This window comes from Dromaius novaehollandiae, chromosome 7 (assembly GCF_036370855.1).
Source record: "Dromaius novaehollandiae isolate bDroNov1 chromosome 7, bDroNov1.hap1, whole genome shotgun sequence".
NCBI lineage: Eukaryota > Metazoa > Chordata > Aves > Casuariiformes > Dromaiidae > Dromaius > Dromaius novaehollandiae.
Genome location: NC_088104.1, coordinates 7,399,780 through 7,420,150, shown reverse-complemented (window position 1 = coordinate 7,420,150; position 20,371 = coordinate 7,399,780). Strand labels below are relative to the sequence as shown.

The window sequence follows — 20,371 nt, the reverse complement described above, 5'->3', positions numbered from 1 at the left end:
ACTTGCCCAAAACTTTGCAGATGCCCCCTGACCAGGGCCTGGTTTGGTTTGCAAGGCTTCAAGGCTTCATCCTTGTGTAACTTCTTGATCAGTCAAAATTGTCTAGTGCGTTATGATGTGTGTAAACAGTAAGTATATAGATAGATGGTGCATATCACATGCAAAACCTTTGCTACATCTCCAGAAGACCAGCGATATCGTGAGTACATGTATGCTATAGATAAATAGCTTTAACCGTGTCGTGCTGTTGTCTGAAAGGCCAAGTCCCCTGCTAAGAAGGCCTGGCGGCCGAATTTCACGGTCTTACCCCAATCTTTCGGTAGATGCAAAATCACCAGCCCTGCTCTACCCTGCTTGCTCATTTTGAATATATTATTAAATTTTTATTGGTACCAAAAGAACATAATTAAGTAGCGCTTCAGCTGCGGATGAGCACTATATTGACGACGGCCCGTGGCGGGGGAGACGAGTGGATTTCATTAACGTTGTCGCTTCCAATGCACGGCGTCGGAGGGGACTCGGGCACTTCCCATTACCGCTGTGGGTCTGTCTTAACATCACCGCCGCACTCAGAGTGCAGGAAATTAGGTATAAACTGAAAAATAATTAAAGGCCCGGTGACAAGTTGATAACACTGAATAATTAAAGTGTTGGTGACAAATCCTGAATTTTAATTCGCTCTCCATAGCTGATGCGAAAAATCAAGATCGGAAGTGCTTTCACTGCTTTAGGAAAGCTCGTTCATGAATTTGTTGTTTAACCAGGGGGAGAAAAAAAGGCGAAAATTCAACATGGGGTTTGGTCTACGGATAACTTTGGACAAAGTTTCAGCCTGTACGTTTGGGATACATTCTTGGGAAAACCGTCCACAGAACGGGTAGGGGCATTGACTGCAAACCACAGGGTCGCTGCAGCGGGGTAGGTCGGGGCTTGGCAGCAGGGATGGGGCCCGCGGGAAGACGAGCGCGGCGGCAGCGGCCGAGGCGAGCCGGGCGCTGGGGAGGTCCCTCGGCAGTGCCGCGCTGCGCTGAATCTGGAGCGAGACCTGGCTGAGCTGTACTGCCGCTGCTGCAATCTTTTTAAATTTGCAGTGGTTTTTTGGAGCAGGCTGTTGCAGTCTGGCCGCATCCAATTTATCGAGGTGTTTTTTGATGCCGGGCCTTTCGTGACCCATCGGCTCAGAGGGTCTCGGGGGCAGCATCTCTTCTCTGCGCCAAGGGGCCGGGGGGCTGGACCCGGGGACGAGCCCGGCAGAGACGGCTCGTAGCTGGGGGAGAAGGCGGGTGTCGAGAGCCTGTAGGTCATCGTCTTATTATCGTATGCGTTCAGGTAAAATAACACTTTGCTGTGTTGAAATGGCACGTGGCTGATGAAACTGGAAGACGTGCAGAGTTTTCTGGTAGATTGCGTGTGCCGGGTGTTTATGGCAAAATAATCCCATTTTTTTATACTTTCCTGGCTGCCCTGTGTGTCACCATCTATCCATGTGCAATATAACTGTCTAAAATTCACCCTGTTTGCTCCCTGTCCTGAAACTCGCCGCCGTCGTACCTTTTGGGGGCTAATAACAACATCCGATAATACCATTTTGAACTCATTGCGAAGGCATGTTTAAATAGCGTTGTCGGAGGCTGTAAACTGCATCATCAATGCGAGGAGCTGCCAAACGGGCCATCAGAGACCCAGGGCGGCTTCCCACAGCCGTCGTTTTCCCGTCGGCGCGTGCGGTTCAAGGAGGGCAGCGCAAAGAAACTCGGTGGCTGCGTGCTTGCATTTTGGTGACGGGTGCTGCTTCTCCTGCGTGCGTGACGTTGCATTAGTGTTTGCGTGTTTATCGATCAGCTTTGTTGAGCTGGTTTTGGCAGCGTTACTACTTCGGGCAGGAGCGGCCGCTGCTTAGCGCGTGGTGGAAAGGATTAGGGACGCGGCGGCGGGTTTGGTGGTGGGATGGGCAGGGAGCACCGCATCTTCTCTGCTAGCTCTGCCGCTGCCGATCCCTGTCGGTTCTCCCGATGCCTCTTGTACGCCGCCAGCTCCTTCGGAAACTCTTCAAGTGGGGTATTGGCTTTGCCGTTCGCCGACGCAGCCTTCGCTTGGCTTTCCAGCAAAAACCACCCTGTAAATAAGAAGCGGGAGGAGGAGGCGTTTCTGAAGGGACGCTAAATCACGTCTGCAGAGGGGTGATGCACGCAGTGCCTGGCTGCCTTCCCGAAAGACAAGGAAACCTTTGGGCTAATCCTGCTGGATTTTCACCCGTGGCCAAGCCTGGCTCAGCGCGGGTGTACGCAGGCTAGACGCAGGACAAGGGAGCGCTTATACGACCCTTGAACTATCCCGGCACGGCCGCTGGTTGGGCAGAAGGTGCAAAACCAAAAGCAATATTAAGTCATTTTTCCCCCCCCCAAGCAAGTGTTTTTGCTCAGCTTGGCTCCGCTGGCTCCGTACGAGCGGAGCAGCACAAAGGCGGATTGCAGAGGGACCCGGGGCCCTGTAGCTCTATCAGTTTTGATCAATTTTTCAGTCAAGTTAGCAATACTCCAGGGAGCGTGTCAGCGTGCTTTATGGAAGCCGGCGAGCGTCTGCCGTGGCTAATCCATACAGCTCAAATGGTTTCCTGGAAAACAGACATTTTGTTGTCGCCATGAGGAGACTACTAAGCAGCGGGGAAAAAACAGAAGGAAAAACACACGGAGCCTGCAGCACCTGCTGTAGGTACTGCAGACGCCCGGGGTGGGAGTCGTCCACAGCGGCTAAGGCAGAGCTGCTTGCAGCATCTGATGTCCAAAAGATCGCAGGGAAAATGGAAATTGTTGCCATCTCAATGCTGGTTTATTTTTCTCCCCTGTAACCCTTCCACCATCTTACTCAGGAAAAAAAACACCTGCACTTCTGCTTATCTTTAGTGAAATCTAATTATCAATTTCTAGCAATTCTTGGAGGTGCAATTTAAGACACAAAGCAGGTCTCCCCCCTGCCCGGTTCTTCAAATGTGGATTGCTATGAACTGATGGCATTAGCTCAACGCTTTAAGCTTAGAGCTAAAGAAAGATGAATACCACCACCTAAATATTGAATGGTTCTCCCAGTTTTCTGGATTTATCCTTATGAGATAAGATTATTTTGCTTTCAGGCTATTTATCAAAGCCGTCATTTCTCGGGCATCTCAGAGGTATCAGCTGCTCCCTTTCAGTATTAGTTATCCTGCCGGAGACGCCCTGAGATTCCTCCCTTGCTTCCCCCACCGGTCACGGAAAGCTTTCACAAAACTGCTTGGAAATGAACCCATTTCTGGATTCTTTCAGAGGCTTTTCTGCATCTTGATCCCTGGGGCACGTGCTGGGTATGCCAGGGTCCTCCAGAAATGCCAGAAATTTACCCTAAAAATAGGCTAGGAGAGGTTTTTCCGCATTCACCTAGATCCTAGGACAACTACTGATTTCACAGGGGTGGGGAGAAAAAAATTGCCCGGAGATTTGACTGCTGAGCCGGAGGGAAACTTCCCGGCTTCTTTGCATGGTTACTGTCCCAAATTACGGCTATTTCCAGAGATTACCGCTTTGCCGAATACCGTTTTTTCCCCGCTCTGCTCAATATAAAGCACTTCCCTTCCTGCAGCCCGCAAAGAAGGATAGTCCGCAAACGGGCGGCCGAGCCGGGGACGAGTCCCGCGGCGGGGAGCAACGCTGGGCGCGCGGTCCTCGCACCGTGGCCGCGGCGGGGAGGAGACGCCAGCCAGCGACGTGTTTCGGAGGGAGCTCTGCCAGCCCCGGAGGAAAAGCGAAGAGGGCAGCGGCCCGTGTTGGCGCCGGGGTCCAGCCCCCCGCGCCGGGTGGGATGCAGGGTACGCGCGGGAGCAGAAAAGCGTCCTTGCAACACCATCTAGCGTGCAAAGCGCGTAAAAGCTGGCTCGTATTTAGCGAAATACATCCGGCGCCTGTGGTCTCTTCAGCTTGGCCAACGCTCTCGCCCCTGCCTGGCGCTCGGCTGGCGGCAGATAAGCGTGCGGCCAGCCCCGCGCTTCGACTCCCGGCTTGGAAACGCTGGGCTGGGCCAAAGCGCCTCGGCTGGCTGCGTTTCTGCCAAAGAGCTGCAAACCGAGACGTGCTCCGCGGAAAGTGTCCCGGCTCTCAGGGTCGTTTCCCTCAGCTGGACGGCAAACGCCTGCTTGGTCCGGCAGGAGCATCCCGCACGGCCCTGGAGAGCAGCCGGCACCCTGTCCACCCGGCACAACACCGCGGCTGGGAGCCGGCAGAGCGCACAGCACAGGGAAAGGGAGCATTTGACCCGTTTTTGAAGAGATTTTAATCTAGTTAAGAATATTCCTTGCAGGGGCAGGGCAGATAAATAGTTTTAAATACTGAGCATAAATCAGAGAGGCATTAAGCTGTGCTTTTGTTTCCTTGCACAAAGCAAATATTGACCCTGAAACAATAGTAATAAAATAATAAAAATAAGCAACTATTGACTCCTGCTGGCAGGGCACGAGGGCTGGCTCCTGTCTGGGGGGGTTGAACTGGATTTAGTGCTGTTGCCTCCTTTCTGGCTGCTTGGAGACCTGGCTGGTGGCACGGCCAGGCTGGGGGCAGCCCTTCAGCCAGGGATGCGACACGTATCACCTACCACGGGGACAGTTTTAAGCCAGGTTTGGGGAGCTCCCTGCAATGTGTCACTTAGCTCAGCCAGACCCGACGGTTCCTTGCTCAAAGTCTGGGCTCCGCAGCCCAGCTCGGTTATGAGAATTGCCCCTACCAACCTGTACGCTGGGTTTTCTTTCTCAGTATTTACCAGAAATCATATTCTTTTTCCTATAGGAAAAAATATGTGTACACATATAAAAAACGAATACTCTTGCTTAGACACTGAGATCTAGTGCTACCCAGGATCTGCTATGTATTTAACAGGATTAATAGGATTAAAATGTATTCCTTCATGAGAACTGTTCTTGTCTTTAACCATCAGGAAAATGAATGCTGCAAAATTGCTGGTGATCCGACTGTCTCCCAGGACTTCCCTAATGCAGAGTAATGTCTTTGCGCCAGCTACTTCCCTTAGGAGAAAGAGAAGCTGCCAGTTACCCCGTAGAAGTTTTGTCTAGCACACTGACAGTAACTAAGTGATTAACTAAATAACTTGATGAAGGCTGAATAATTCATTAGAAAAGGGTGCTGGTACAGAAGAAATGAACGCTGCTCCAAACAGAATCAAAGTTACATTGCATGCACCTCGATCAGTTGTTATAATTAGGGCGGGGATGTTCTTAAAAACTAAAGGAGTAATGCTTTGAAGAACTTTGTAAAAATCTTCTTCCTAAATGCTGATGAGTGCAATACATTAGAAGGTGAATTCATTACAATTCTGTGTTCATGCCAAAATGAAATGCCCAAATTATTATTTTTTAACTCGACACAACTCCAAAAGAAAAAAAAAATCAGGACGACGGAGCAGAGGCTTGCAGCGGACATCGCTCCTTTACGCCTGGAGGTGCAGACAGCGATGAAATTTTCCCGGCCTGGTTGTGCGTAAAATGGTGGTGTTGCAGGTCAACATGTTCCGGCACGGCTGATTATGTGTTTCCGAATAACCCGACGTTGGCGCCCGGCGGAGCAGGCGCAGCGCTGCGGCGAGCGAGGCGGTGGGCGATACCCGGCCCCAGGCAGGCTCAGCCCGGGGAAAGCCGACGACCTATTTCTGCAGGATCAGCCCGTGCCAAATTGATCGCTGTGGCTGTAACGCTTGCGAAAACACTGCCGTTTTGTTTTTACAGCCCTGCAGACCCGCGTCGTTCATCCTCTTACCGCAGGCCCCGCAGCGCCGCGGCGGGCTCGGCAGCCGGCCTCTCGCGCCGGCACGAAAAGCGCGGTTTAGCGAGGATTTAGCGGGGAGCTTGCCAGCAAAAGCCAAAGCCCGGCGTGCGGAGGCTCCATCCCCCAAAGCCGCCACATCTGCCTCCGGCCGGCCGGGGCGGCACAAAGCGCTCTTGTTCCCCGCGGCGGCAGAACAAGCGCCATTGTTGCGGGATCATGGGGCTCAGCCGGGGCGCTCCTGGGCCCCGGGCAGGGGGGGCAGCGCGCCGGCCTCCCCCGGCCCCGCGGGGGGATCGCGCTCCGGGCCGGCCGCCGACCTCCGCGGCGCTCCCGGTCGATAAAAGGAGTCCGCGGAGCCGCGTCCTGGGGCACCGCGCCGCCGCGACCGTCGCTCCGTCGCCCCGGGAAGGTACGGCGCTCGGCCCCGTCCCCGCCGGTCCCCGGGGCGTCCCGTGCCGTGCCGTGCCGTGCCGTGCCGTGCCGTGGGGGCACCGGGGGGTGGAGGAGCGAAGGGCGCTGCCAGCCGCTGCCGCGCGCCGGGGGCTGCGGCTCTGCCGCGAGCGTTGAGGGATCTGGAGGGAGGATGTAAAATCGCCGCCACGGTGGTCAGGCAGGACCGGGGTCCAGATGGGTGTTTTGCAGCTGGCGAAGGAGCTCTCCTCTCCTCACCTTGGATTTGGACGTTTTGGTTAAGATCAGTGCTGTGGTCGTTTCTAACCTAACGTGCTGCCGCGGACCTGTCTTAGGGCAGAGATGACTTAAACCCACTTGAAAGCCAAATCTGATGTAAAATAAAGTCACTTGCTTGAGGAGGCAACCCCGTCTGAGAGCGAGAGAGCCGGTGAGCTGTACGGGAAATTGCACTTTCTTTTTGCATTGCATTTTTTTTTTTTAACCACCTCCCTTCTGCAGCGTGGCTCAGGTTTCTTTCCGTCACTCAAGTAGCCCCGGCCGTCGTGACAGGTGCTGGTGAAACCCTTCTCAAACGCGGGAGGTCACCGAAAGCGCCCCAGCGGGTTAGGAAGCTGACGTACAGTAGGGGAACAGGTGGACGCGCGACCTTGAGCCGGCCGCTCGCGGCACCGAGCCCGGGGCGCACCGTCCCGGCACAGCCCACGCTGCTGCCGAGCCCCCGGCGGCCGCCAGCCCGCGAGGGAGCCCTGAGCCCGGCCCCGGCCCCGGCAGCGGGAGCGAGCGCGGTGCAGCCTCCGGCATGGAGCCGGCCCCCGGCAGAAAAGGTGAGCCAGCTTGGGCAGCGCTTCCCCGCATCCCGGAGATGCGAAAGAGATACTACTCTTACGTTTCAGGACTCCGTTCAGCGTCTGCGCGGGCAGGGCCAGGAGGCAGCTTGCATCTTTAAGGTCCTAATTCTGCTGCTGTTGGAGAAAGCGAGGTGGCTCCTGCGTCCCGTTCTGGCGTTGGAGGTCCTGCTCCAGGCTGCGGACGAACAATACCAGCCCAAAGACAACGGAAGCGTTAAAGTCAGTTTTCAGCTCTGGGCTAGACTTCCAGCCGGGTTTTAGAGCACGTCCCTTTATTCCCAGCGATAAGGAAGCCGGTCCCCCTCTCTTAGCAACCAGCGCTGCTCTCAGAAAGCCTGCCTGGGGAGCAACGCCGCACGTCCCGGTGCAAGAGTTAACTTGGCATCCCCCGTGCTGGCGAATGCTTGCACTGTACAGGCTGTCCAGGCCACCTGGCACTCCTCCTGGGACGGCTGGAAACATTTGACCGGTCAGAAATGGAGTCCGTATCCCTCGGACGCCCTGCTGACCGGGGCTGTTACTCTGCGCGGGGAGAACGGCGCTGCCTCGCAGCGCATAGGTGGAGGATTTATCCCCCAAACCATCTTGCTCAGTTTGTCCAGCTGAGAGCACGAAATAGTCCTCTATTTTGGCAGTCCGAGGAGTAAGGGGTCAGAGAGCTGAGCAGAAATTTGAGGGCCTGGTCTGCAGCCAAATTGGAGCTTTTAATGAGAGGCTGGGTTCAGGCTTAGTGCTGCTGAAATTCAGCATTTTCCAAGAGATTTGAGGTCAAGCTGGTGGAAGTGAGGTCTCTGAGGTACCTCTTGAGAATCAGAGAAGCTCTTCTGCTGTAATTTTGACAAGGATTTCAGACAAGCCACTTGTTCGTGCAGGCTTCTGGCAGTGCCCTAGCTTCTCCGAGTACTTCTGGGACACTTTAGTCTTTTCTTCTCGTCACTAACTGAAGTAACGTGTTCTTTGAACCTGTGACCACTTCCCCTGCTGCCTCTTATCACAGTCATGGCATGTATATCTCAAAGCCCTTCGACAAGACGTGCATTTCCCTTTCCACCTCTGGGCTTGTTTCTTGCTCGTGTCAGAGCTTTGCTCCCTGGCGGAGGGACGACGGGGCTGTGGTCTGCTCTTGAACGCTGCTTGTCGCAAAGCAGTTTCTAACGGCAAGGCTTTGGGAGCAAAACTTGTCTGTACTCAGGTTGTATAGGAATATTGCCCATAGGTCTTGCTGTGCATATAGATATTGAAATGCAGTTATGTAGGAGATGACTAGTCCCCTTGCATAGGTAGCCTCACCCCAACGCTGGTACCTCTACGGAGATGAGGCTCTTGCTCCAATTTCATTTCATCCCTTCCTTTTGCTAGTGGCTCCTCATCCCTATTTTATGCATGAGGCATGTTGTCAAATTAAAATGAAGATGTGACTTCATTGCTGGAAGTTTTTACAAGATGACCTAAACTAAAAATGAAAACATTTCATTCATGGGCAAATGACATTTTTTTTACCTCTTGCCATTTCAGTCCTATGGATTTTATAAATTGCCCAACATAATATTTTCAGCCAGGGAAAACTGACCTTGAATCGAAGTAAAGCAAAATGGACCCTGGGACACTGGGCCAAGCAGATCTTTTAGCACTTCAGGTGCTGAAAATCACTCGAGCCTTTTCCTAAGCTCAATGCTCTTTCTTCTACTCCACTCATGATTAAAGGTTTCACAGAGTATGTAATGTCATTTAGTCTAATGCCTTTCACTAGTATTGACTGGTTAACGATTCCTCAGAGGGAGAAAAAGCTTCCATGGTGCGCCTCAGACAAATGTTGGTGCAGGCGGAAAGTCCTCTGTTGCGGTTTATGGACGATCGGCTAACCAAGAAATTTTGATTTTCTTCTGTTGTAGTCAAAGAACACAAACAGTTTTGATTATCAAGTGAGGAAAGTTTGTCCTGGAGTATCTTCCTTTTACTCTGCATTCCCAGTGCAGCTTGAAAAAACCTACAGGTTCTTCAAATGACTGAAATGCTGTGCTTTCCTTACAGGAATAGCTTCTGCAGCATGAGCTTTGAAGCAGAGATTCTGACGGCTCCACACGATAATTCAGGTATTTGGGAAGAAAGAAAAAAAAAAGAGATTAAAGTAAAATGCCTACTCAGCTTGCTATCAGTACAAATACGTCTTAATTCCATTGTTTTTTAAAAAAAACAAAAAACAAAAAAAGATGAAACAGGATGCTACACTGACTGCAGTCCAGGTGATTTCAGGTTTAGTTTAGGGTATACTTTCAAAGTGTTGGGGACAGATTTTGAAATGTTCACCTCCCAGCTCTGCAGAAGTGGAGGCCGTTTCGGGCTCCTGTGAGGACCCCGAAGGTTGAGTGAGTTGGCTGGAGGATCTCCATTCACGTTACCAGAAACACAGCTGCTTATGACATGTGGTTTCGGACGACCTTAGGCATCCATTTTAAGATGGCACAATCCGGTGTGAGATATGCTTTTTTGTTTTGAGTCCTAATACAAAGTTTTCTTATTAGCTACAACACGTTAAATGCAGATTTAAATAAGCAACTCCTAATAAGACAGAAAGGAGGATGAAGATGTTCTGCCAAGTCCTGTTCTTCATCCTCATTTCATTTAGAAGTAAAAGCTGGGTTTTTTTTCTGCTGGACAGTTCCTGTTCAACGTCCGTTGCCCATGTTCAGGCTGGCACAAGCCTGCTCCTCGCAGCGTCTGCATGACGTTGGCTCAGCTCCACTCGGCCCCCGCTCTCCTGCGAGAGGAGCGTCCCAGACCATGCCAGGCTCTTTTGGCATCCGTTTTGACTCCGTTTGCCATGAAAGGGCTCGAATATTCATTCACAGAGGCGCAGGGAGCCCGCGGCTGAGCCAGGGCTGAACCCGGAGGCAGGGAGACTCGGCACAGTGCTTTTTGCTGGCGGAGCCTCCCCGCTCAGCTGAAGTGCTTCGGCTCCCGTTTGCCCTTTCTGCAAACCGAGTGCCCTCAGTGTGGCCACTTCAGGAAATCCGGGGCCATTTTCCACAGGGAGACCTGCAGAAAACAGGGAGTCAGGTATGTGCCTGGACAGATATGCTGACATCAAAGTGACCTAAGAGCAATTTTCCAGCCACGTGGTGTGAAGAGGCTGTGGGGCGTTCGCAGGACACGTGAGGCTCTGGGGACACGCGTCCTACTGGGGTTGGTTTCTTGCACGTGGTACGGGCTTGGATTCTGCCTTTGCCTTGGAGCTGCTCATGCACAGTTTGTATTTGTTCCTCAAGAGCTATACGTAGTCCCTTCCATGAGAAGTCTCATGGCCGAGGAGTACGTGGAGGCCTTCAAGTCATTTCTGGATCACTCTACGGAGCACCAGTGCATGGAGGAGTTCAACAAGCGAGAAATGCCCCACATCATGGCTGGGTAAGGAGCGCCGCCACGAAAGCGCGAAAGCCAGCTGTGAGGCTGAGCGGGAAACTTGCATGTAAGGATCTGCAAACGTGTGTAGGGATTTCTGGGGGATGAATAAACTTTTAATGCGTTTCAGTATTAAGTCCCTTAAGGGGACTTAAGGGACCATCCCTTAAGGGAACGTTCTGTTTAATGACTTCAGAATACATTTCAACTAATACACTGTGCTGCTTCTCAGCTTTTATTAGGAAAAGAAGCAAGACCTCATTTTCATGTCCATCTCCTTTCATTAGCTGATTTTCCAAGGGTTAAAGCTTTTTCGAAAGAAATCTCTCTCTTGTGCTGTCTTCCTGCTTTTGGGACTTCATCACACATCAGTAACACATCTCTAATTCTCTTCTAGTGACTAATTCTTAGTTTCCTCAGTCCCCTAAGGCCTCCCTATTTCTATTCTAAGTTGATTTGCATCGCTTAAGTATCAAATGATAAACCACATTTGGGAAGTATAGATGTAGTGCACTATGCCTGGATGACTCCAGATAGTTTTAAAACACTCTAGATTCGAAGCCACAGGAAAGCTCTTTCAAGTTTGAGTAATTTTTCATGTTACTGTATTTTCCACAGTGAAAAAACGTAGACAGGCATCTCTGGCCTCCGATCCGCGTCAGGGCCAAGACTCCTTGACTAGCTCCCACCCTCCAGGATTTATCACCTTCTTCCCTCCCATTGAATCACCGCCACGGTGTCCGCTACAGTAATGCGAGGCCCGTGCGCTATGGGAGACGCAATCATGCCCCAGCTGCGGCTTGCAGAAAGCTACGTGGCACGGAAGGGCAGTGCTATATTCGGATGCCTACTGTACTTTGAAATATGACCCTGCTAATGTCAGGCCTGGCCGCGCCACGCTGTGTTATAGCTTTGAAGAGATGCTCAAATTTCTAGCCCGATATGCATGACAAATCTCAGTTAAATCTCTGGGTAAATATGACATCCCAGATAATAGAATTAAAGCATAAAATTGTATGAAATAGTGCAGTTAAGTAACGTGTTGCGTCTGCTTGTAATTTCAGTCTGGGCAATGGGAAATCCACCCTAAATGTCCTGGGAGTCGGCAGCGGCACAGGTAAGAGCGTGAGCAGCGCTGGGGCAGCTCTAGCTGCGGCCGAAAGCGCTGCCCAGGTCTTGAGCAGCGGCAAGACTATTTGGGTGTTAACAACCGAAATTCCTGCTGGAGCAGAGACGTGCCACGCGGGGTGCCAAGCCGGGTGAGGGCGACGCTCCCTTCCCTCCTGCACCCGCTTCTCCAGCGTGGGCCAGCTCCGTCCAAGCAAGGTCAATCTTACGGTCTTAGCTCAGGCTCTGTCTCTTGATGAGTCTCACCTAACTTTATATGCCTAAAAGCAGACTCCTGCTCCAGGGGAGGTAACAGCTTCTTCAAAACTTGGCGGAAAAAATTAGGGACATTAGAGACATTTGTTCCACCCTAAGGCCCTGTCTCAGAATACCCCACCCAAAGGTCTCTCTTGTCTTCACCGCCAGCCTGGAGGCCAAGGCTGGGCTACGCTCTTCAGCTCCAAGTGAGCAAAACCCTGGGAGGTGACTGCCAGCTGGCCAGGACCACTCGCATGGGACCTGGGCAGCTTCTGCAAGATGTGCTTCTTTTTTACTAGTGTTTTGGGGTTTTTTTTCTAGTGATAAGTGGGGTTTAATTACAAATGATATTCCCCCCCCCCCCCCCCCCCCAGAGAGAAACAATCTCTTGGAAGCAATGTTTTTAAAGCTGCTCTAAATGCATTTAAAAAAAAAAAAGTGGTGCAACATCCAACTTTTCTCCTTGGACATTGGGAGGGGGAAAATAATAAGCAGAGAAAAGAAACAGCAGTTTCATTTGTCAGAGTAGGCTTTTGCTTTTAAAAGTATTTTCAGTGAATTGCGAGAGTTAATACTTTCAAGTGAACGTAATATGTTTCTCTCTTGTTACCTTGCTTTCCTGAGTAAAAGAAGAATAGCATTGAATTGTTTTCCCCAGCTGGGAATACGTTGAAGCAGATGAGAAAGTGAGGAGGAAGAAAATCTTTTGGTTCTCAATTACATACCATTTGCATTAAGTAATATAAACCAGAAATTCTGTCTGATCGAAGAAAACTGGGCTTTTTATGTTGTCCTCATGTTCTCTCGTTTCCCCTGCAGAACAGCTTTGGTGGAAAAGCGAAAAAGCCAAGCTCTCCCTTTCCTGGGTAGCTAGCCGGCCCCACTGCCCGAGCAATGCCCAAGATGGGAATAGCTGAACTTCTGCAGCCGGGGACGGGAGTGAATTAGTCGCCCGTTGAGTGAAAGGTTATACCTGATCCCTGACCTTTTCACGCTTGGAATCTGATTTCATAGAGCCCCCCCCAAAACGAGTTTAGTGGACTAAAATATCAATGGGGACCAGTGACCCGCTCCACACCCAGCTCACCTCTTCTCAAGCACCCGATGCTTTCCCGCGGTGGGCACAAGTTTCTCCGCTGCAGATTCCTGTAGGTGCAGGGTCGCTTTTTGCGGTGGAGTTTCGCTCTCGTTTCCTGCATGCCTGGACGTATCGGGTAGCGCTGGTGGGTCACGGCCGGCCGCTCGCCGGCGTTTCATAAGGGGCTTTAAAGAGTCAACCGCAGCCGGCTGCCGTGCTGCTGGAGGAGTGGATGGGATTTCCCTGGGCGCCCCGGCACCTGCGGCAGGGCTGGGCCAGCGCGGCAGCCTGCTGGGATCACGGCCAGCCCCAGGGGGTCATGGGCAGGTCCTTTTTACTGTATCTCCTAAGCCTTTTTTTTTTTTTTTTTTGTACCACGCTGCCACCGCGCCAGCAGCCCGCGGGCACCTGGCCCTGACATGATCCTCCCCAGGGCATCAGCAAAAGCACACGGTAAAATCCCATGTTTCAGAGCAGGAACTTGTAGGCTCTGCTGGAGTCCTGGATGTAAAAAGAAGGTATTTTTCCATCTGGCCATCTCTCCCTGAACAACTCCCATGTCGGTCCATGCACTAGCCTTCAACCGAGGTTGCTGCAGCCGCTTTCCTTGTTCCCCCTGCCCTGCGGCAGCTGCGCTCCTGAGGGGTCCTGTGCCTTTTTCTCCAGTTGCAAAGCCCCGTCCTTCCTTGAGCTTTGCTGGCGTGCTGCCCCAGCTGATATTTCGTTCCTTGAATTCTATTTACTGCAACACCAGCCAACGAAGGCTACGTTTCTCATAGCTGTTATGTCAGCTGAAAGGATACGGAAGCTTCGGTATCTTGTATCAAGACCTCCCTAAGTGATATTTGCCAGGGCAGGACTATTTTTAGACCCCACCATAAGCTACGGGCTGGGATTCTCTCAGAGGTCCGCTCAAGGTGGTCACCTCTGCTTTCCATCTCCATAGCCCTAATGAACCAGAGGGACTTTATACACTTGGTGTATAAAGTTTGTCCAGTTTAACTGGAATTAATTAGAAGACTAATGCTTTCTGGTTAAAACCAGATTAATCTTTGATTATTTTTACCTGTTTGTCCTATAACCCAAACGAGTAGTGGCACTATGAGTTTTCCATGCTGTTGCTTCTCTCCTCCTTGTTCTTAGTCTTATCAATAAATATATTCTCCAGGTTTTGTTAGCCTGATCAGCGAGATATGGTGATAAGACTATTAGTGTCTTAGATGCCACCATAGAAGTCTCGAGGTATCACTTCTGCTCTGAGGATCACCTAGCAGCAGGCGCGCTGCCATGTGCCTCCTCCTAACGCCACTCCAATCCTTTTTGAAGTAATGAATTTATGTTTATTCAATAGGTGAGCAGGACTTGAAAATGATCCGGATCCTGCAGGCCGAACACCCAGGGGTCTTCATTAACGCAGAAATCATAGAGCCCAACGCACAGCACGTGGCAGCGTACAAAGGTGAGGCACCCCGGGGCACCTACGTGTGCCTGGGAGATGGTGAGGACTGCCGGTTTGAATGCTCCTTTCTGTTTGTTTGTTGGTTTTCCTGTTGGTTTGTGAAATTTGTGTTTTTCTTCTGCTTTTTAAACAGAGTTGGTTAATCGAGCTCCCGATTTCCAGAATGTCTCTTTTATGTGGCACCAGCTCACTTCCTCTGAGTATGAGCAACAGGTGAAAGAGAAGAGCACCCAGAAGAAGTTTGATTTCATCCATATGATTCAGGTAATGGACGATTAGCTTTAGCAACAGTAATATTTTACTAATACTAGTAATAGGTCAGTATTAGCTTTAAACATTCCCTTTGGCTCTGCTGCCTGCTCCAAGCTGGGGAGACCGGAGCTGCACGCAGCTCTCCAGCGAGAGGCCCTTGCTCTAGGAGCTGTGCAAGCACCAGACCCAGAGGGGCTGAGGCTGGTGGGAGGCGAGTGTGGGGGCCGTGGCTGGTCCCACAGCACGGTGGCAAGGCCGACCTTCCGTGGCTGCCTGGGAGCACAGATTGCCTGGTGACACCCGGCAGCCCGAGGTGACGCAGGGGCCAACAACTATCCTTTGCCGCTGCAAAAAAGCTAGAACTTTTTGGTTTAATTTGACCAGTTTGGGTGGCACTAAAGGGAAAGGTTGGTGAAATTTGGATCCCTTTTGGGATCAGAAATGATGCTGCTGTGTCCCTGATGAAGCTAACAGTGTATGTGTCTGTTACGTTTTTTAAAGGCTGTTGTTCACTTCCTTAAGTGGCAATTATTTTATCTTGCTTTCATTTCAAAAGAGCTGACCTTCAAAACTGGAAAATATTTAAGGGGTTTGGTGACTGGGTCAAGGACTAACTTACAAGTCCCAAGGGCAGTCCCAAAGCCCTACTCTGCGCCTGTGTGACTTCTTCAATGTCTGGCACATGCAGGGGGAAAATCAAAACTGTGGACCGTGTTTAGATAAGTTATAACTTCACTCTCTGGGAGCTCTCCAGAAATGGTTTTTAGTGCATCCTTAACTTTTTGCACCTCTACCTTTGCTTCTGGTTGCACGCTGGGACCTTTGCTGGAGCCCTGTTTTTGTCCCTGTAAGATGAAAGAGCAGGGGAAAATTATCTTCAGCAAGAGCCTATCATCAGGTCATCACCAGATGATCACCAGAATGTGAAAAGAGAAGCAGGCAGATGCCAGCAGACGCTCCTGTCTCCATGCTAAGCCAGAAGGGCCTCATCAAAGAGCCAGCATCGATGGTCTGGGTGATAAGCTCTTTTCCTGCTAGAGCCAGTGTTCAGCCCTGAACCTGCTCATCCAAACACCATTTCTCATGCTGTAGTTGCTCTTCGTGGAGAAATGGCTTAGCAGGACTGCTGGGCTCGCCTCCTCAAGCCGGTGCTTCCCACATGTCCTGTAGGCATTTGGATGCCATCAATGTAAGAACAAATTGCAAATTACTGCTGGTTTCTGAGGAGATGCCAGGTGAATATGGACTGACAATTCATTAGTAACTCATTTCAGCAATTCTCTTTGATAAATCAGGGCAGTCACAAACCATCAGGCCTGCTCCACACGCTGTAGATTGGGTTAGCAGGGAAGTCAGCAAAAATAGTGAAGATCTTGCCTTAAAAGCACTGCTGAGCTGAAAGGATATATGTTATCTTGTAACTGCAAAATTTGCTGGACTCAAAGGGTAGCGTTCAATAGCTCAGCACCCAGCGTGGGGCTGACAACAGCAGAGTAGCCCAGAGGCTGACACCGGGGTGCGTGTCGTTGGGTGCCCTCCATCGACCACCTCAAGGGTGACACTGCTCCCACCCGCGGCACATGGGCAGCTGATGCTGGAGCCAAGGGGCTCGCTGAGACCCGACAGTGTTCAATTCAGTGGGACCTCTCAACCTGCGCACTAAGCCAACAGGAACCTCTCAAGGTTTGATAAGGAGAAGTGAAAAGTTTGTACTCCTGTGGGTGGATAAGTCCATGCCTCAGGACCGTCTGGGGAGTGGCTCCCAGGTAGCAGCTCTGCTGTGAAGGACCCGGCGGGTATGGTGGACACCACACTGTCTACTCCCATGTCTGCTTGTCCGCTTAGATGTCAATACAGTGTCTCTGTCTACACAGAAAGTGTCTTTTCTGGACAGCAGAAAGATATTTCACTCAGTTCAACTGTATCTTTCTGTTGCTGGTCATCAGTTTGAATCAGAGCGCCTTTTCTTAGTCTTTCTTTTTTCTTCTCCAAGTCCTTTGGTTTCTCCATACAAGTTACAGCCTACCTTAATCTCTTTGTTTGGGATGGGGAAAGTATTTTAACACAACACAGATAGGTAGATAAAGAATTTAAGCCTTTGAAGGCCTGTTGCTCTCTAGAGGCAGAATAATGGCTATTTGTAACTCTGTCACTTCTAGATGCTGTACCGTGTCGAAGATATTCCTAATACGATCAAGTTTTTCCACAGCTGCCTAGACCACCATGGTAAACTCCTGATCATAATTTTGTCAGGTAAGAGGGGCTTTTGGCTTTGAAGTATGAGAATGACAAATATTTGTTTTAGGATTTAATTAGCAGTTATTCTGTAGTAATCAAATAAAGCAAACTGTATTTTGTAGGGAACATGCAATCTTGTGCTTAATCTCTTGGACACCAGTGTCTGATGGGACCACTTACGCAAAACCTATGTGTTCTTGCTTCCCTGAATATGACGTAGATGGATGTATTGCCACTTGCCTCACAGTGGCCTCCTGTTGTGAAATTAATGGCTAGAGAGAAGTGTGATTATTAATGAGTGAGGCTTAATCCTGCTCTTTTTGAAGACAACAGAGATGTCACTGACTTCAAGGACAGCAAGAGTCAGCCACTGTTGGGTGCCCACAGCAAGCAGCAGGACCCCAGTACGACCGAGTGGTTGTCACACGAGTTGCTGCAGCGTCTATTGGGGCACGCTCGCGAGGTGCCAGCGGCAGCCGTCTTGCCTCTGCGCCTGCTCCTGCTAGATGCCAAAAAAGCGAGCCAGGACATGCTCGTGGTGATGTGTTCAAAGACAAGCCCAGTGCCGTGAGAGCCCATGTTGGTTGTCTCCATGGGCAGCCACATTTAAATAGCTAGGGGAAGTGTGGGAGCAGTGTTGAGGGAGACCCCGATTTTGCTTTTGTGCAGACAGTGATGTTTGTAAGTGGATCCAAGCAAGAGAAAAGCCCTTCTCCTGCTCCTGGCAAGGTCTGCATCAGCGGTGCGGGAACATTTCAAACTAATGTAGTACTTGCGTTATCTGGTATTTGACTGCCTTGGTTTTGAAAAACTCACCTTTCCTCGTGCCATGTCTGACAGATAGTAGCGGATGGGCCACCTTATGGAAGAAGTACAGACACTGCTTGCCTTTAACCGACAGCGGCCACTACGTTACCTCCAATGACATTGAAGATATTTTGAAGAGAATCGGGGTTGAATACCAAGTTTATGAGTTCCCATCGGGCTGGGACATCACGGAGTGCTTTATCGAGGGGGATCTGGTTGGAGGCCACATGATGGATTTCCTAACGGGGACGAAAAACTTCTTGGGCACTGCACCCGTGGACTTGAAGAAGCGTCTCCGAGAGGCTCTCTGCCAGCCCGAATGCAGCAGCAGGAAGGACGGGAGGATCATCTTCAACAACAACCTGAGTATGATTGTAGTTGAATCCTAAGGTCTGGGCCAGCTGCAGAAGACAAACGGGGTGGGTGTAGGGGCAGTGCTCTGCCCTAGCAGGGGGTAGTGTAGAAAGGAGGCAACTGGCAAAATCTGAGAGGAGGTAGGCGAGGAAGAGAGGTTCAGCTCGCAGCCTCCTGCTCACAGCCGGCATTGATGCAGCTGGGCTCAATACTGTGGATGAGCTCTTTGTCCCACTGAGGTCAACGGGGCCAAGATTTCACCCCAGATATTTAGGCCAGCCGTAGGAGATCTACAAGGTCTGGGCTTTGCGTGTTTCCAGGTGGGAGCCCATGGCACGAGTTCGCACCGCCTGACCGTGTGTCGTGGGCAGTCAGTGCGTACCAGCTGGGGAAGTCCTGCTCCACCACAGGGCTGTCCAGGGACTAGCGTAGCTGCTCAGAAGAAAGAGTTATGCCTAATTAAAAGCCTACAGGGAGATCTTTTTAACAGTATATGTACTGTCGGTGGTTTTCACACTGGGATTTCCAGTTCTCTCTCTCTATATGGCATGTTTACATTTCCAAAGATGTGTCTATATGGCTAGGTGCTGCACAGACCTACAGTTGCTTTGCAGCTGGTCCGGGGCGGGGAAAGGCCTGGGAAGGGGCTGCAGACCCCTCTTCTGTCTGCAGAATTGCTATACTCCAGGGTGATGCTTACCCTGTGCTCTTTCAGGCAGGTATTAATTTCGTTACTTTCTTACTACTGTTTTTCTCCGTATAAAATAAAAGCAATTTTAAACCAAGAAATTCCCATTTTGTTCTGTAATTGCGGGCTTAAAGAAAATGAAAGAGTGAAGAAATTATTTAGTTAAAAATAGAGTAATGCAGAATACCCTTTTATGGAAATACTAGGAATTTATTTTAAGTGAGAAAGACAAGGTTGAGACCTAAGAAGAACTAGAATTAAATGAAAATTTAATACAGAACACGGCTAATGAGAACAGATATCCTAAAGAAACCGGTCTGTGCTACAAAGTTTTTCACCTGCTCATCTAGGAAGGAGGTTGCAATCAACACTAAGACAAAGATTTCAGGCTGAATTTTTTAATAACTGCACATCAAGCTTGCTAATTTACGAGCAAGCAGACTAACCTTAACCTTTAGAACAACATGCACTACTACCCAGTGCCAGTCTACTGGTTTGGCTTTTTCTTTGCTGCCAGTCTAAGAAGCATAAATCAAAACTTGACAACCTCCTTCAGAGCACCCCATAACTATGCACAATCTTTTTTATTTTGATCCGTATTATTTTTTATTCTATATTCTTGCTCCCAGCCCTGGGAAGGGAATATAAGGCTGGGCTAGAGGAAGGTCTCTCATTGCTGCTCCCATGGAGTGCTCTTCTGCCGTGAATAATTCCCATGCTTTATTTCACTATATTAGTGATCTCTTGCTCTCTCTCTCTATCCCCCTCTGTCTTGTAGATTTAAAGGAAAATCAAAATATATCAAATATCAGGCTCACTTTCCAAGCTCCAAAGAACCTCAGAATAATGTTCTACATCTTAGTCTTGCAGACACTGGGAACAGTCCAAGTTCTCCAAAATCTTCCCCAGCCAAAACAGCAGGTAGATTTTTCGCCCCCCCGCCCTTGGATTTTCCTGGCCGGAGAGACACGCTTCCAGGAAGCAGCTGTTTAACAGCATCAGTGATCATATAATTTACCCACACTACTGAAAATCAATGCACCCGTGCCCAAAGGAAGAGGAGCACTTCAAAGCAGACAAGCTAGTGAGTGACACCAGACAACCTCGTTAGTGACAACCGAGCGAGATGAAACAGCATGCGCCACTAAAAAAGCTGGTGTTTAACGCTTTATCTGTAAATTTTCTTTTGATTCTCGGAAAGGAGGTCATTTAAGAGGAACTGTATGTGCGCACCTGGAACAAATGGTATTCTAAGTGTCACCATGTCTATCACATTTATTTATATATTTAGTTTTGCATTGCTATGTTATTTATTAGCTCTCTGATGTGCTTTTCAAAGCATGCTGTCATCCCCTGCAGAACCTGGGCACCGGCAGCGCGCATCCTCTGCCGCCGGGTCCGGGGGGTCCGGACGGCCACGAGAGGGCTGCAGCAGCCAGCAGATTCGGGCTGCGTCCGGAGACCTTGGGAGGCCGAGCTGAAGGAAAACCGGCACCTAGCCGGCTTCGTTCGGCTTTCCGTGCCCGGTCGTAGCAGCTCGGTTTCAGCTGCTGGGAAGCCGGGCTTTCTTCTACCGCAGCGCCGGGTCCTTGGCTCAGCCTGGAGCTGGGCCCCTGCCTGTAAAACGTCGCGATCGCACCGCACGGATGCCGGCAAGGGCTGCCT

The 20,371-nt window shown here is 50.5% G+C and overlaps 1 protein-coding gene across 1 annotated transcript; it reads left to right on the top strand.

The window, feature by feature from the left end:
* Positions 1-8,920: 8,920 nt before the first annotated feature.
* LOC112997438 (carnosine N-methyltransferase 2-like) lies at positions 8,921-18,540 on the top strand. The gene is made up of 7 exons (XM_064515533.1): positions 8,921-9,159; positions 10,333-10,471; positions 11,530-11,582; positions 14,260-14,367; positions 14,501-14,631; positions 16,779-16,872; positions 17,698-18,540. Exons 1-7 carry the CDS (start codon positions 9,069-9,071, stop codon positions 18,051-18,053), a joined length of 972 nt encoding a protein of 323 aa, XP_064371603.1. The 5' UTR covers positions 8,921-9,068; the 3' UTR covers positions 18,054-18,540.
* The last annotated feature ends 1,831 nt before the right edge of the window (positions 18,541-20,371 follow it).